Source organism: Amphiura filiformis, chromosome 11, assembly GCF_039555335.1.
Source record: "Amphiura filiformis chromosome 11, Afil_fr2py, whole genome shotgun sequence".
NCBI classification, from domain to species: Eukaryota; Metazoa; Echinodermata; class Ophiuroidea; order Amphilepidida; family Amphiuridae; genus Amphiura; species Amphiura filiformis.
This window is the reverse complement of record NC_092638.1, coordinates 47,211,390-47,229,387: the sequence shown is the minus strand read 5'-3', so window position 1 is coordinate 47,229,387 and position 17,998 is coordinate 47,211,390. Positions and strand designations below refer to the sequence as shown.

Sequence of the window (17,998 nt, the reverse complement as noted above, 5' to 3'; positions counted from 1 at the left end):
AATTCATGGAAATGGCATAATTGTGCTGGAGTGGACATTTGTTAAATTGCAAACAGAATCGTGGACACAGTCTTGCAAAAATGCAATGAAGACCAAATCATGTGCCACCATGGTGGAAGGAAGGCCACTCTGCCTCTACAAATTTCACATTAAATACTATAACCCTTCTTATTTCAACAATTAGTAATTAACTTCAGTTCTGACACATTTTTAACACAGAACTGTGGTATCAAGAACAAGTGGTGTACTGTATGTAAAATAAATGAATTCCTGAATCAGTACTCTGTCCCATCAATTGGTAATATAACACAGATTATACAGGTAAGGTAATGGTTTATATTTCCTCTTTAATGTTAACAAAAATGGATGCATGTACTGGAGAGGAAACTCATTTTTTTATTAAACGCAAAAATGAATATACGGAATGTTAACATTTTTGCACCAATTTTCACCATTCAACTTGCACGATGTTCCACACATATCATATTTTCATTGCAACAAGCACATTGCCGTAGAATATGTACCTAAAATTTCAAAGAATTAATTCAGAAATCAGAATACATGGGCAAAATGAAATGAGACTCAAAAATTTGGTTAAAATCCCCAGGGGGCCACTCAAATAAATGGTCTGTACGCATGCGTGTCCAAAAAAGTAAAAGGGGTGTTTTTAAGGCAAGGCAAGTTACGTGCGTGACACATTTAGGGTCTAAAAAACATAAGGGTAGTTTTCTGAATCTGAACAACTTGTTTAGGGTACCTTTTCAAATTTTTGATAAATTACGAGTCCAAAAAGGGCATTTTTTACTAGCCAAAAACTCATTAGGGGGTAAATTCTATATTCAATTATCTTATTAAGGGCCTAAATTTGCTGGTAGGATAAAACTCGTTTAGGAGTTGTTTGAAAAAAATTTGATCACGTATGCGTACACTGTCATATTTGAGTGATCCCCGGGGTTAAAATGTACCTTTGGCAAATCTTTATACAAATAATAGACAGAATTCTGTAAAAAAAGCTCATGTAGCTTAATGTTGTGGCATATTTAGACCAAAGTTAATAACACTGCATTATCACCCTAATTATAACAACCAGATATGATACAAGCTATTTTGTGAAATGAGTCATTTATAATGAAATAGCCCTGAAATATGTTTATCATGTTTAGGCCAAGGAAAGTCGATTTTGAGTTTCCCGTCACCTGCCCTCACTTCATTTTCTGACCCTCACTTGAATTCATTATTGTGATTTTCTAAAAAATACCGATAAATTTTTTTATGAATATCCCTTTATTTTTGGTAGAAAAATCAAAATTAAAACATGCATTTTGCTGTCAACCTTGCAGACTCCTTTTAATACACTTTTGAATCTAATTTGGCCTAAACATCCCTCTTCAAGTGAGTGAGCGGCAAATAATAACACATTATACATGCATATTGGTCATATAATGAAAGGCAGAAAAATAATGAATAATGAATAATGAAAAAGTTACCTCACTTGTTTTCAGAAATTATGTGACGGTAAACTCAAAATTGACTGTTAGGGGCCTTATGTGCAGTATTTAGGGTTAAAACTCAAAAACCACAAAATGTGCTCATCATTGTCATCAACTGCAGTGACCAGTGGTGGTGGCAAACTTAATACCTGCACAAAACTTGTTCCTGGTGCTTGGTCAGTCCTGGCTTTCCACAGGAGACTTTCCTCATCAAAGACTGATGCAGACATCCACTCCACCTTGGCCAGAGTATGATGGTTGCGTTCATCACCAACAGCTACAAAATGTATAATCTGGCCAAATTGGGGTTGACCATCAGCACCAGTCCTGGCTATGTATGATGAAATTGTTCGCCTGCTTTCCTTTTCCCTGCACGAGTACTTGTTGAGTCGTGGTCTCACATTCTTGGCTGCTGTAAGCTTGTAGCTGGTTTCAACACGAATATTGAGCAGCCGCTGAATTTCAGCCCTTTCATCTGGGGTCATGGTGTACAAAGGTTCTGTTGAATACAAAATTAGACAAGTTAGGACAAGATCTGGCTCGAGTCAAGTACGGGCCGTATTGTTAAGGTACTGGAACTTAAGTTTAGGCTGAGCTGCCAACTTTTCCGAATTGCTTGGGGAATAATATTGTTGAGGGATGGAAAAAAATCCCTTTTTGCTTAACCATGAAATGGTATCGGCCATATCTAGCTTACTTACTAACTAACCTGTTGGTCTGAAATAGGCAAATCTCGAAATACCATGAAGGTATGACCACCCGGGTGCATGTCAAATGAAAGAGAATACAAAGGCTCCAGGGTTCTACTCATAATAAAGTTGTGGTCCATTCCATTTTGATATTCAAAATCACCAGAAGTCGCCCAATTGTGGGGGTTTGGCAACTTTCTAGATATGGCTTTAAACAAAGGTCTGTTTATCAGCTGTTTATGGGATTTCCAAACATAAAATTCAAACTGCTCAAATGCTGTTGAAAGATCTCCAAATCATTCCTCTTGTGATTGTGATCCAGAAAAAGTATACTTTCCCTATCTATGATATTCCCTTCTGGAGTTATAAGCAGAAAGGTCAAAGGTCACCATTTGACTGCCACAGGGGTCCAATTGAAGCTATATTTGGTGCATCATTTTTACACTATTTAAATCATTGAGTACAATAATAAAAATAACTTATTACTAAAATGTATAGCGCGCCCAAACAGGCGGGTATTTTGTATTGTAGGTGTGTCACGTAAAACTAACGGAGACACAGAAAACAGCTTAAGTTTTGGCTTGTTTTTGTCACTTTTCGCAGAGAAAATGTAGTCAAAACAGTCCCTAGCCATACAATACAGGTTTGGTTTCACCAGTTGTAAAATAGAATAGAAATAGAATACACACGAACAAATTATGATCAAACGGAGCACACATATGTTGCGGTCAAAGACCAAAAAGGATAAGGGATCATGGCCTGGTGTGATGTCACCAATGGGTGATTCCACCGGTGGATAGGGGGATTATTTGTTATTTATTCATTTATGTGGTACAAAATGACTATTGGTTTTTTAATCAATCTAAATCAACATCAGAAACGGTAAGAACGTCCAGTGTACGTAGTCTGTGACAGGCCCTGCATATCGGCGGGCAGTAATTTTAATATGCTTTAGAACAAGGACCCGCCTTCAGGTAATGCTTAAAATATTAAATCCCAGGCCTATATATTATAGGACCTACTTCCGATCGACCTGACTGTGCGGATTTTTAGACATGGGTCTACTCAATTACGTTCTCTTCTTCTCCTTTCCCCCTTTCTCTTCTCTCCTTTCCCCCTTTCTCTTCTCTCCTTTCCTCTTCTTTCCCCCCTCTTCTTCTTCTTCTCTTTGCTAAAAAGTGAAGGGGCGAATGCCCCCCCCCCCGCTTCCACGGGCCATGATAATACTTCCAAAAACAAATTCATTACTGTAAGTTTCCTTTTGACAAGTTTCACAATGATTCACTAGATGGTTCTCGAGGTAATTTGCACACAAACTTTGGTGTCAATTTATCATTTTTTTGGCATAAATCATGCTTAAACAATATGCAATCAGAGAGGGGACAGACAGATCGAAAATTGCAAACTTACGTCCAGGTTTGACTACACGAGGAGCTTCACTTGCTTCACTTTCTTCTACAAATTCAGGGTCGCACAGCCCTTCTGGTGAAATTTTGCCCTTCATTATCATGTGTTGGCACAACTCAAAAATCTGTAAATGAAAACAATTCACATTCAGAGCAGGCATATCTAAACACTTTTGCACTTTTCATGCTCTAATAAACAAGATCATGTTTACAATTGCTTGTCTCCAGTCACATACCATAAATCACTGTACATTACATTACACATTAGACTATGAGTTTGAACTAGGGCACTTTGGTTAGTAATCAGAAGGGGTTTAATATAAAAAAAACACAATTTGGAAAACAAAGTGCACATTTGTATTTAAATAGGGATGGGTTAGTTCATTTTCTTGAACGTTTAAGGCATCAGTGATGAGTGTATTTAACGTATTAACATGCATCAATCCAACCCCGTCTGGCAGCAAGATTTAGTCCAAAACAGAAATGTTTTGTAGACTCCTAACCCGAGCGATCTTACCTTTCCGATGTTGATTAACATACTTCTTGCATCGATCCCGAGATGTGAAAAAAACCAATAGTCATTTTGTCCCACATAACCGGAAAGCCATCTTGAGAGTTACGTATTTAAGCGTCACTTTTGACGGAGGCTCAAAAGGGTGACCCTTAAAGTAATCTAAGACTGTGTTGGGATCCCTTAGGAGTATCACTTTCCTCTTTGGCGGACACTCGTTGAACATACCGTCGTGGCGTAGACTGAGGTAACCATCGGTTTTGATAGTCGACCCGTCTCGAAACCACGGTGAATGGAGAGGATAGCTGACTTATACTTATAGCTGGCCCCAGTGGCCCGCTTGGAACTTTTCTGTCAGAAACTCCGGAACTAGCAGTACAGAGGCTCTAGCGGGAGAGCTATTTATCTCATCGCACCAAGTGTAGTATGGAGCCAGACGCTGGCTATACGTACGGAGGGTAGACTTTCGTCTAACCCCGGCGATGAGAAAAACAGCTTCTGATGAAAAGTATCCCTCCGCTGCGCGTTCCCTGGTAAGGGCCATGCAGGTGCTCTAGTGATAGACTGGCTACCTCCCCTCCGGGCATACGGAGTAGATCTGGTACCTCGGGGAGTGCCCTCGGCATTGCCGCTAGCAGAATGACAATGCAGTCTTCCCACCCGATCTTGGCCACCACCCTTGTGAGTAGTGAGATCGGGGGAATGCATAAGCTGTCATCCATCCCCAGTCTATGGACAGAGCGTCCACGGTGAATGCTTGGGGGTCCGCGACCCTTGAGCAGTACACCGGCAGTGGATGATTGCGATGAGATGCGAACAGATCTATCGAGGGGTGGTACACCCCCTTGAAGATCGTCTGAGCGACCTGCGGAGCAAGGGACCATTCTGTTGGTCCCGACACCCTTCCTCGTGACAGATCGTCCGCGAGGATGCTGGTGACGACCGCGTGTGTATCGCTCTCAGCGTAATCTGCCTGAATTTGCACCACCCTATCAGGTGCAGTGCGTGCAGGCACAATCGTGGTGGCCTGGAGCCCCCCTTGTCTGTTGAGGTAGGCTACCACGGTTGTGTTGTCCGTCTGGACAACGATATGTGATTCCACGATCACCTCCTCGTAAGCGGGAGGTAGATGTGAAACTCTGTCTCTATGGCCATCATAGGCCCGAGACGGAGTCTCTGTGGATATGGACCCCCCAGCCCCGTTTTGACGCTATGGTCGTCACTACGTGACATACCGGGGGGCAGGAAAACCTGACACCCTGGGTCAAATTGGGCTGATGGGTCCACCACCAGAGTTCCTCTCGCGCGATCTCCGACATCGGAACCGCAAGGGATATTGAGTGACGACTGGGCTTGCAAGCAGGCTAGAAGGTGCAGTTGGGTAAGCCTAACAGACACGGCAGTACGGTACGAGGTCTACCATACAGGCCATTAGGCCTAGCACCTTCATCCATGCCACAGCGGGTACCGCACCATGTTCGTCACCCGCTCGGGTGAGGGCAACGCGATCCCCTCCGTAAGGGTGATCTGGGCCCCTACAAATAGTGGTGTCTGCGTCAGGACCATGCTGGACTTTTTGAGCTGATCAAAAAAATCCAAGGTCCCACACCCTACGGACTATCAACCCCACGAGACCCGTAGTCTCCAGTGGAGTGCGTCCGTATATGAGCCAAACGTCCAGGTAGCAATTGATGTTGACACCCCTGTGCTTCAGGTACGCTGCCACCGCTCTGACAAAGAGTGTAAACACCCTGGGAGAGGCGATTGGCATATGCAGATAGACGTCCGAGAGATCTAGTAATGCTGTTCCCATACCCCTGATGGGGCAGGCTAGCACCCAGACGAGAGTCTCCACCCTGAACCTCTTGGGCCTGAAGAACTTGTTCAACAGCCTGCGGTTCCGGATGGGACTACCGTCACCGGTCTTGGCTCCAAGATCACCCGTAGAACGGGGGGATAGACCGGGACAATCGCCCGCTTCGTGAGAAGCTGTGTGATCCCTGTCAGTAGTGCCCGACGCTGGGGGCCGTCTGACGGCACTACTGTGGACCACTGAAATGTTCAGACGAATGTGGGGAGACTGGGCTGCCAGTCTGTAACCCCCACTCACCACTGACCATACCCAGGCGCCCAAAGAGATGGTTTCCCACCTCCATAAAGCCATAAGCGGTCGTCCACTGGGAGATCCCCCTGAGGAAAAGTCCAGTGCCTGTCGGCATAGACCGTTGACCGCCGAGCCCCCAGGAATGCTCCACCTAGCCTCCCTTGGAAGAGCGCTTGCTCTTCTTCGGGGCTTGCAAGCTGTTCCTGTGCTACCCTTGCGCCTCCAGAAATGGCGCTGCAGAGGTAGTGGGCTCGGGTACTGTTGGTGGTGCACGGCCTGCTGGAGTCGGAGTATTCGAAGCCACATTCTCACTAGAAGACCTGGTCTCCCTGCGCTTGTGCTTCGACTTGCTGCTCCTACCCATGGTAAGGGCAGTGTCCGACTCCTTCAGAGTGCTCCCGTCGATAGCTTCTTTGCACGGTCCTCGGTCGTCCACCGTAGCGCAAAAGCATCCAAAGAGAAAGGACCCTGCCTTTCCATCGCGTTGAGCGATTGGAGTGGCAGCCCCCGGCGCTGAGTGGACACCCTATGGGCTAGGCCCAAGGAGCTCTCGTTGAGGCTAGCTGTTAGCACCGCTAATAGGCTCACCTCGCGCAAGAGCTCAGATGTTGCCTGAGCGTCATACGCTTGACGACATCTGGGTCCCTCTGCGTGGCCATCGCTAGGCGACACTTGCCACGGTACTAGACCGTGGAAGAAAACACCCTGCAGCAGTACCAGCACCGCCCCCCCTGTTACCACACAGACTGTGGCGACTAGGGCGGGTGCTGCGGTACCGGTGCGATACCAGCGTGGGTACCCGTGAGGGTTCCCGGCTGTGGACCGCTGTACCCTCGCCACACTGCGTTCCCCGCTGGGGGATCGAGCTGTGTACTGGCGTGGTACCAGCGTGGGTACCTGTGAGGGTTCCTGGCTGTGTACCGCTGTACCCTTGCCTCACTGCGTTCCCCGCAAGGGGATCAAGCTGTGAGCCTGGGTGCCCCGTGTTACCGGCTGTCCCTTGGCTAGAGGAAACCTGCCGTGCTATAACACCGTCTTGTATACCCGCTACCAATAACCTCGTCACGCCTATTCAGTGAATAGGGTGCACTGACCTGTGAGGACAGACCTCGTTGATCAGAGGGTAATTGAGCACGGGATAATAGGTCTATTGACAGCGTCAATTAACCATCCACGCAAGGCTGGTTCTCGAGAACAAAGGAGGTCGATGAAAAGGCTAGCTGTTCACACTACCCTCTCTATTCTTGAGAATTGCGCTGAAGGTCGCCGTCTGTGGGGGGGCACTAACAGCAAATATCGGTGCGTGCATAGTGGATACTACTGAAGTTTTACGTGGGAAACAAAATGAATGGCGCTAGCGAGCGGCCATTTTGAATTGCTCGTGTGTCCCGTATACAAACGGAGGCACGATATGTAGCTAAGTTTTGGATCGTTTTTGTCACTTTTTCGCCAGAAAATGTTGTCAAAACTATCCTCAGCCGAACAATACCGGTTTGGTTTTACCCAATGTGTGAAACTACAACCGTTTATCTCGCCTTGGTCGAGAAAATGATACTATTGTTTTTTTCCCCATCTCAGGATCGATGCAAGAAGTATCTTAATCAACATCGGAAACGGTAAGATCGTCCGGTGTATATGGAGTCTCATGAATACACTTGATAGTGCACATCACAAAACTGTAATTTGTAACAGATTATACTAGGGGTTGGAATTATTTTACAAAATAACAGGTATTATTTTTCTGCAGTGCTTAAAATATGTGCAGACCCTAGATAATAAATTATCAACAAGAAAAAAAAAAAATATCAATAAAGCTAACCCCTTGTACATTTGAAATTAAGGTTGCCGAATTCGGAGGGCTTGCACTGTACACAAGTACATGTATAGGGAATTTGTGACCTTCAGGATAACATTGTTCAAATACAATTTAAGAGTCTATAATTGTTTGGCATACATCATAAAAACATCAACAGGGGGGTCACATCCCAGTATGTATATCACAGATATGACTGAGCTAAGTACTCACTAAAGTCAAAGTTTCTCTGTTTCATATTGTAACTACATTGTAACCTACTTGGTAATAAGTACTAGTAGAACATCAAAAGCAGCATTAAAATCTCAATGCTTGCTTCAGCCTTTGATATAACATTGTTCAGATAGATAAACCTTTGTAATCCTTTTTCAGTCTAAATATGTCACTACTTTTTGGTATTGACAGATCATTCGTTTAACATTCCCATCCCCAATTTGTAATGTAGATAAATTTGCTGAGATAAAAAAAAAACATAATACCAAGATCATGCATGGCTATGCGATTCAATTAATACTTTATCCATTTTCCTGCAGTTTATAGTACATTGAATTGAAAGGTTTTAAAAAGATAAAAGGGACTCTTACTAGTGGACGGGCACTTCATAGTTTTTAGTAGAAAGAACTCGGATACAAAATCAAAGCTGAGATTTATTAATAGAAGTGATCTCGCAATTCCTGGTTAGTTATATTGTAATTTTCACATGTTTGAAATATAAATGCTAATAACTTTTCTGATGGTAAAGAGCCAATAACTTTATCCATGCAGCTACCAACATTCAAAAATAGGCACAGTGGTCCCATATTGGTCATCTGATGGTAGTAGATAACATGATATCGCACAACTTACCCTATACGACTCAACTGCTGAAATTTCAGGGTCCTTTCTATTATGAATACGGCCCCGCAAAAAACTCATGTATCTCTCGAAGGCGAACATGGACCAACCATGTGATGGCCCGCACATCAGTACATCATCTGGCAGATGCTGCATTTGATGCACCAGTATGGTCTACAGGTAAAAGAAGGATATGGCAATGGATTAGAGCTACAAAATAAACAAGATACCACACCTAAAAAGTACGCATTCCATGACAGACTGCAAAAGACCTCAAGTTTTAGCAGAAGTGGTATAAATTTTGTTAACAACAATAAAACTCCACTTAAGTACCGTTTGTTCTTTTTCACTTTGCAATGGACAACATCGCAACTCCCAGTCTGTGTCATCAGCGGTCGTGTGACATGTGCCTGCCTTCAATCATCTGGCTTTATTCTGAATTACAACCACAGGAATGCTGGTGCATTTTAAACATCAAACTAACCTGTATTCCTAGGGGAAAGTCCCTTTCCATCTCTGCCAAACCTGCAGCCCACTGCAGAGACAGCCCTTCCATATCACCTCTGAGAATGGTATAATCTAAAAGTCGTGACATTAAAACACACATGTTGAAGAAGGTCTTCCTTTGGTCTTCCCCCAGCATCCCGCGTAATGCAAATTGAAGCATGCCATGCGTGGCTAACTGCAAAAACAATATGAATGAAACAAAATTATGTATTGTAATATTATTTACTGAAAATAGCATTTAACTTAAGAACAAAAAGCTGTAGACCCTCACTTGACAAAATGTAAAAATGTTCAATCAGGATAAATGACAGGAAGGGGTCTCCATAGGTAAAACAAAAATCGGCACTTCCAATTGCAGCAAACTTCCAAATGGAGCCACTTAAAATGTGTGAACTGCGACATGAAATGTGTACTATTCATGCATCACTCACAAACTTAATAACCAAGGTCATTTTGGCCACCCGTGATCGGAGACCCCTCCTGGAAGCACCTACCTTTCCGGCTAGAGGCTTGCACTCTTAAAGTTTTGATAATTTATTACAATCTAAAATACATTTTATTTTCTTAGGATTTGTTGATCTAAAAGATTTGGTAAAAGTTGATCTAACAACCATCCTCACAAAATATAACAAACCAGAAATGATTTTCATTGTTGGGCAAATACTGAACATAATATAATAATACAAGATAATCTCATACCTTTCTGAATACAATGCTCTTCATGTAAGCTACCTGGCCAAATATAGCACAGGGATTCCAATCGAAGCCTGCTGGCACCTTTATTCGCTTCAACCTTATATCAGCTTCTTGCTTCTGAGGCTGAGTCAGTGTCCATGGGTTGAGTGCAGTTGTTACTCCCATATGCCTACCACATATATGCTCGGTATTCACTATGGAATCCCATGTGATCCCCCTCCCTTGAAAATACGTCACCATCTTCTTCATGAAAACCTGTCAAGTATAATAGCAACAAATAATTTCACAAATAACTTTGCTAATGCCAAATTCGACTTAACCTAGGATTTTAAAAAATTGTTGTCTCAAAGCCCATGCGTGCGGTCATTTTTCTAAGCGTCTATGTCAGCTTATTTTCCTTTTTTTTTATGGTTTTTTTTTGCCGTAAAGAAATTCTGACTAGAAGACTAGATGGATGGCGGTTTCTTTTTTTCTTTCAAAATGATAATATGCAATCATTATGAAAGTTCCCAATACATTTGGACACGAACAACATTGGGAATTTGCAAAGAAACAACATCATAAACTTCACCTCTTTCACTCGAAATATCTTCCACTTTTTGAAATTGGACAGCGAGCGCGGTCTCCGAGCTAGTCTCATACGCAGCCAGTTCGGTTACGCTCCCTCTACATGTGGAGTAGGGTGCATCAAACGCCCCCTACGTCAACCGATTTTCTTCTTATTTGGTCCAAGTGTGCCACTTGCTAAAATATTAATCTACACCAAATTTAAATTCAATCGGATGTCGTCTTCTGGGTCCACCGGGAGCTCAAAGTTTGGACGGGATCTTTGCTGAAATATCGCAATTATACATGAGGCAGCCTTTTATCTTTCCATTATTTGCACATAAAAATCATGGCTCCCGTATGCATTTTGTTACTAACTGCATTTAAAGAGGGGAATTGGAATGTTTCATGGTTCCACATCATATTTTTAGTGATTGACAAGTGTTGTACAATAACTATTGCTTTAGAAATTAATAGCTGCCATATGTACCAACATGTTATGAGAATACATTGCAGTTATTAACACATTAAAGTCATGGCTCCCGCATGCATTTTGTATCTAATTACACTTAAAGAGTGGAAGTGGAATATTTTATGGTTTCACATCACATTTTTAGTGATTGACAAGTGTTGTGCAATAACTATTGCTTTTAGCTGCCGTATACCAACAGGTTATTTTTATAAATTGCGGTTAAAATGCAATAGAGGTTATCCATTCATAGACTCTGAATGATCCAATTTACTCATGTGTGACTTCTAACAAAAGACGCTGGTTCCCGTAGTATTCTTCATTCAAACCAATTCAATGCATGACCTCTGTGTTACCTGCATGACTTTGGCGGGTTGTTTTGAAACGGTCATGGTTGCACATGCAGGTACTTCTGTCTTCTGTTGAAAGTCCTGCTATCGTCGCTGATAGGATATAGCTTATAGAACACAGATGACCTCTATTTTAGTTTTGTCTATAGTACATGTACAAAGCCACATCAATGTTCATTACTACAAAGCTTTTTTGGGAACATGAACATGTACGTCTGTCATCATAAAGGAGACTATTTATGAAGAATGTAAGACGTTTTGATAATGTTCCTCAGGTTGGGCTGCTGATAAGAAGTCTGAGCGGAGCTGGGCTTTACACCATGCTCTGCAGCATCATTTACCACATTGGCACGATCACTAACTACCATGGTCTGGAAAGCTGGGGATTGAGACCAAAGTGTCAACATTGTCTGCAAGAAATTTATGATCAAACTGCAGAATGTGCATGGTGAACCACAGGTCCTTGCCTGTTGTAAAGTCAGCTTCTGTTGTTGCTTCAGTGATACTATCCAGAATCCCCAGATACATGGTTATGCTCCCAAAAAAAGCTTTGTATAATGAACATTGGTGTGGCTTTGTAATAGACCTGTAAAACTAAACATAAACAGGTAAATTGCATGGAATTAACCGCAACTGAATTAAAATAACATGTTGGTATATATGGCAGCTATTAATTTCGTAAGCAATATTGTACAACACTTGTCAATCACTAGACTGCTTTGCATTCCCCTTTTGATAAACAATTCTTACCATTCCATGCATATAACACAACAAATCCAAGTGACCGTTCTGCATGGATAGCTATAGCTCTCGGATCAGAACAGGATTGGCCCACTGCCTTTCCATGGTCAGAGGGAATAGAGGGATGATATGTTAAAATGGTCTACTAAAGTAGACTAGTCAATCACTAAAAATATGATCTGAAACCATAAAACATTCCACTTCCATTAGATACAAAATGCATGCGGGAGCCATCACTTTTATGTGCAAACATAGGTGCAAATAACCGCAAATGTATTGAAATAACATGTTGGTATATGGCAGCTATTAATTTCCAAAGCAATAGTTATTGTACAACACTTGTCAATCACTAAAAATATGATGTGAAACCATAAAACATTCCACATCCCCTCTAAAAGTGTAATTAGATACAAAATGCATATGGCAGCCATGATATTTATGTGTAAATAATGGAAAGATAAAAAGCTGCCTCATGTTTAATTGTGATATTTGCTGCAAAGATTCCGTCTAAACTTTGAGCTTCCGGTGGACCCAGAAGACGACATCCGAATGAATTTAAATTTGGTGTAGATTAATATTTTAGCAAGTGGCACACTTTGGCCAAATAAGAAGAAAATCGGTTGACATAGGGGGCGTTTGATGCACCCTAATGTGGAGGGAGCGTAACCAAACTTGCTTCGTAGGAGACTACGATTTGCGACTGCATTCCAACATATTATCATAATCTGAAAATTATGATAATATGTTGGAACAACAGTAAATCATCCCGTTGTACCACAAATAGGGTGAATTTGACAGTGTGCTCATAGATTTAAGTTGGAACATGTGTAGTATTACAAATATGAAATTTGAAAAAAATAAATGTATATTCTGAAAAAAGATCGTACATTAAGGCTTTAAGCATTGAAAGCTATAAAATTATATCATGAAGTATTGATGTGTTGGCAGTTTTCGAAGCTTGTCATCAACAAACATGATTGAAATAGCCAATCAAGCCCCCACTTCTGAGTTTTCACTTAGGCTCAAGTTCCGTTCAAATTTGGGGAAAACAATAGTTGTGGATGCAAATGAATACCTTGCTAGGTTGTACTCCCCATTCCAGAAAAATGCAGAACTAATTTTTTGGATTAAAAACATAACGGTATTGTCAAGTTCTGCCAAATGAAACATAGTTCAATCCTAATCATTCATTTAGTTCTTAGGCAATAGAAACAAATTAGTTCGATCTTTCGATCGACCATCGATGCTTGGTCGATCCTTGTTATTTATGAAATCAATTAATTTACTATTGTTAATTGTGATAAAATAATAATTTGTACATGTAGGGATAGTGGCCAATATAAATTTAGCATTAATTCTGATTAATTAGTTGATAACTCATACATAACAAGCATCGAAGCAGCATCGACGGTCGATCCAAAGATCGAACAGATTTGTTCCTGGTGCCTTACTGGAGATAAAAGAAAAAACTAGATGGACCGCGGTTCTCGGATGTCGCGGTTTTCGACGCACAGCGTTGACCGTGATGCCTCCACCAAAGGGAGCAATGTGGCACTCAAAAGTTGATACAAAGTTTCAAGCCTCAAGGGCAGACTGAATTTGACATCAGATGACACCTGGATGACTCAGCTGTCACGATTACCTGACTGATGGTGATTGTACCCATACAGTTTTATGCCCATACGACAGTTTTTACTAATCTGACCTAAGATGACCCCTGGTGACCCCAAAAAGACCTTCCAAAAATGTGGCTCTATATAATGACTGTTCCCACCAAGTTTCCTGCCCATACGACAGTTTACTAATTTGACCTCAGATGATCCGTGGATGACCTCTGATGACCCTGAAATGACCCACCAAATTTCATGCCCATTCAACAGTTTTTACTAATTTGACCTCAGATGACCTCTGGATGACCCAAAATGACTTTCCAAAAATTTGGCTCTATATGTTGACTGTACCCACCAAGTTTCATGCCCATACCACAGTTATTCTTAATTTGACCTCAGTTGACCCCTGAGTGACCCCGGATGACCCCAAAATGACCTTCCAAAAATTTGCCTCTAAATGTTGATCATACCCACCAAGTTTCATGCCCATACCACAGTTATTACTAATTTGACCTCAGATGACCCCTGGATGACCTCATGTGACCTTGACCCACTAACCAATACTTGTTCTGCCTGGGGTCAAGATGCACCCACCCACCAAGTTTGAGGAACATGCAACACCTAGTCTCTGAGAAAAGAGGTAAATAAGAAAAATGGGCTCCCTGTAGGACTACATGCAACAAAGTATAAAAAAGGTCCCCCGATAAATAAATGAGGGTTTCCATAGTGTAGCTATGAGCCAAGATTGGTTGCATTAGGATTTAAACTGTTCATATGAGACCAAATTTTAACCAAAAGTCTCAAAATAATGGTATTTTACAAGTTGACCTCAAATAACCTTTGACCTCAGTATATGACCTTATATCACCACCTAATATATGAGGGTTCGGAAAGTGCAGCTATGACTCAAGTTTGGTTGCAATAGGATTTGAACTGTTCATATGAGACCCAATTTACAAGTTTACCTTCTTTGACCTCAAATGACCTGACCTCAGTATATGACCTTGAACCTAACCCAAAAAAAGTATCCAGAGTTTTTTACCATGACCCACCTATCCTGAAACCTGAAGTCAATCCGCCCATCCATGACCGAGATACAGCATCCGGACGGATGGAAGCACCGACAGTGCAAAAACAGTATGCCTCGCGGTGGAGGCATAAAAATCACTATTTTACTCATTTCTGGAAATCGAGTCACAAATATCACAGACTTGGAACAAGTCTAAGCATTCAAAATTTTTGAGTATATGCCCAAATTTTGCTATAATTTTCACTTTTTGTGTTACTTGAATTAAATGGTTGGTTACAAGAATGAATCATATCTTTTTCCAAAAATTGTTATTATTATAAACTGAAATTAGTCTTAGCACAAGTCTTCGGGCATGATTGTCACAGCATACGAAAAATACATTAAAAACGCTTGTTTTTTGGCCCTTATTTCCAAAAATTGGCCAAATGTTAAAATTTGACTTTTATTGACAGAAAGGACTAACTAAAAGATTAGGATTTAGCTATGTTTCATTTGGCAAAACAGGATAATATTTTTTAATCCCAAAAAATTGGTTCTGTGTTTTTCTGGAATAGGGAGTAATTCCTTTAAAATAGATTGTCATTTACCACTCAATTTAGTGATTTCTGTGCCATTTTTGTGTGTGTGTGTAAAATTGAAATCTGCATAAAAACATAAAACAAACCAAAGAAGCTTTCATCAGCATATTCCAAATAACATGTATCATATAGTTGTATGCATGAAAAGAAAATTACCTGGACAGTGTGCATTGGGTCCACTGGCACCTGCATTGATTTATATTCTGGTAGCCTTGCAAATTCCTCCAACCCCTTTTTCCCTGTGTCTTTCTGCAATTTGTGCACTTCTCTTGTCAGCCTTTTTCTTTCTGCTTCATTATCTATAGTATTAAGCCTGTTGATTGCATCTTGGACACGTTGGCCATCAGCAAGGTATGTTCTGATATCCCGTGTCTCTGGCCGCTCCCTTTGTTCTTGTCCCTCATTGCCCCATTCCTCATTTCTCAGGACATGGTTCTCCGGTAAGAATCTTCGATTCTGTGCGTAGAGAACCGTGCCATAACCACGGTAGTATGTACCTAGAAAATAATTATAAAAATGAAGATGCTAATCAAATTCACACGTAATTCACCAAGATGGCAGTTCTCACACTGCAAGTCTTACCCAGCTATGAATCACCTGTTAGTATTGTTGGTTTTTCTTTAACATTTTGTGAACTGCATGCTGTGATCCATGCGATTGTTGGGAGTAATTTACATGATGACCATGTTTTCGCTTCTGATACATGTGGATTCAAGCAGGTAGGCTTCCTCTGCAGAGTATCCTGCCAAAATACTTGGATGCAAAAATTGAATCTTTTTGCAGTAATGTTTTAAGCAATGGAACAAGCTTCCAAATGAGACCAAATTCATTACCATGCAACAAAGTAGTATAACTTGTTCTATTAAGTTTTTGAACACCCCTCGTAAATGTTACCGATGCAAAATGTCTCTAATTTGACATCTTAGTCATGACAATGTGATGATAAAATTATTTTTGACACGTTGATATGAAAAAAACCTATGCTAGCAGCTACTGATACTTCAAAAGAAGCTTTGGGTGAAGATATAAAAAACGGATATTATATTAAAAATAAAGTGCAAGCTCACCTGTTATCAAACATTTGCGACAGCAATGTTCCTTTGAACCAGAGCCCGCACCCTTGATGACCTTGCCACACCCAGGAAAGTCAAACACTCCAAGAGCTAGCTTAGCTCTGTATACAACTCCATCCACTGAAATGCCTTCCCCGCTTGAACCTGCCTCAACAAGCTCATCCACAAGAAGTTGCAGGGCACAGTTCATGTCCTTGGGTGCTGATGGACCTGTTTGTTGAAGACAGAAAATGACATGCTATTAAGATCAATTTATGTCAAGGGTACTCAAACTCAAATAAGTTATCAACATTTCGTCGGCCGTATCACATACTGACGTATTTGCAAAATACGCATTTTGAGAAAATCACACTTGAAAATCTAGCGATTTTCATTTGCTGCATTATCTTGATTAAAATATTATTGTCAATTAAAACCAGGTTAACAGTAATGCAAATATACCACATAGGCCACATTTTCAATATAATTCACCGTTTATCACAATCAGAACATAACTTATTCTGCAAAAAATCAATATTAAATAAAATATGTCGCTATGCAAAAAGGACTAATGTCAATTTCGCCATTCAAATGGCAAATACGTCAGCGCAAATCGTCAGTATGTGAAACAGTTCGCAAATCGTCAGTATGTGAAAAGGACAAAACAGCAATTTGGACGTGCAATGACAGAGTCACGCAAATACGTCAGTATGTGAAACAGCAAATTCGTCAAATTTCAGATACGATATACTGGGCTTGCGCAGCAAATATGTCGTCATGTGATGCAGACATTTCAAGGTTTTGTAAATACGACATAATTAAATTAATTAATATCTTATTAATAACGCCTCTTTGAGGCATGGTTTTTGGTGAATATATAGAGTAGAACATAACAAACTAATACTAATTTTCTCAAAAATGTTAAAAATGTTGAATACGTCAGTATGTGATACAGCCGACGATTTGCAATAAAACCAAAAATACCCTACATGTAATGGTGCAAGAAAATCATGTTTTATTCTGTAATTATTACATTCTTAAGAATCATATAGTACAGAAAATATTAATTAAGCTAGATAAAGTATCACCTGTATTAAAAAAAAAACAATTTTGGAAAACTTTCTATCCCTGAGGCACTTATCAAATAAAAGAAATAAATGCGGTCCAAAAACAAAATGCATGGGACATCAAATCATAACTGCATGGAAACAACTTTTTTGGGGGGCCTAGCACCGTATTTGAAATAAGCACCCCTCCCCTAATAAGTGCCCCCATGAATTTATAAGACTTACCTTTAAGCACCCTTGTCTTGGCTGAAAAATGTGCTATGTCTTTGTATTCTGTGGACTGTTCATGTTATACCCTTAAACCTTTAATATGGATTATTGCTCCCCCTTATATGAAATCGTTATATTTCATGATCTGTAACATTGTAAATGTCTAGTTTGATTTTCAAAATATCGTACTAATTAAGCACCCTTCTTATGACTTATCAAAGCGCCCTGGCGCTTATTAGGTGGAATACAGTGTTCATTTTTTTTAAAGCAGCAACTGATCTGGAAAAGAAGAAAT

The 17,998-nt window shown here is 40.8% G+C and overlaps 1 protein-coding gene across 1 annotated transcript in view; it reads right to left on the bottom strand.

The window, feature by feature from the left end:
* Positions 1-591: 591 nt before the first annotated feature.
* LOC140164144 (uncharacterized) overlaps positions 592-17,998 on the bottom strand; it is a 34,817-nt gene continuing 17,410 nt past the window's right edge. Inside the window, exons 5-11 of the mRNA XM_072187388.1 lie at positions 16,442-16,657; positions 15,531-15,871; positions 10,054-10,305; positions 9,332-9,529; positions 8,860-9,021; positions 3,590-3,710; positions 592-1,989 (exon numbers count right to left, since the gene is read on the bottom strand). Of these exons, the coding sequence (XP_072043489.1) occupies positions 1,544-1,989; positions 3,590-3,710; positions 8,860-9,021; positions 9,332-9,529; positions 10,054-10,305; positions 15,531-15,871; positions 16,442-16,657 (1,736 nt within the window). The 3' untranslated portion in view covers positions 592-1,543. The remainder of the gene's footprint in view (positions 1,990-3,589; positions 3,711-8,859; positions 9,022-9,331; positions 9,530-10,053; positions 10,306-15,530; positions 15,872-16,441; positions 16,658-17,998) is intronic.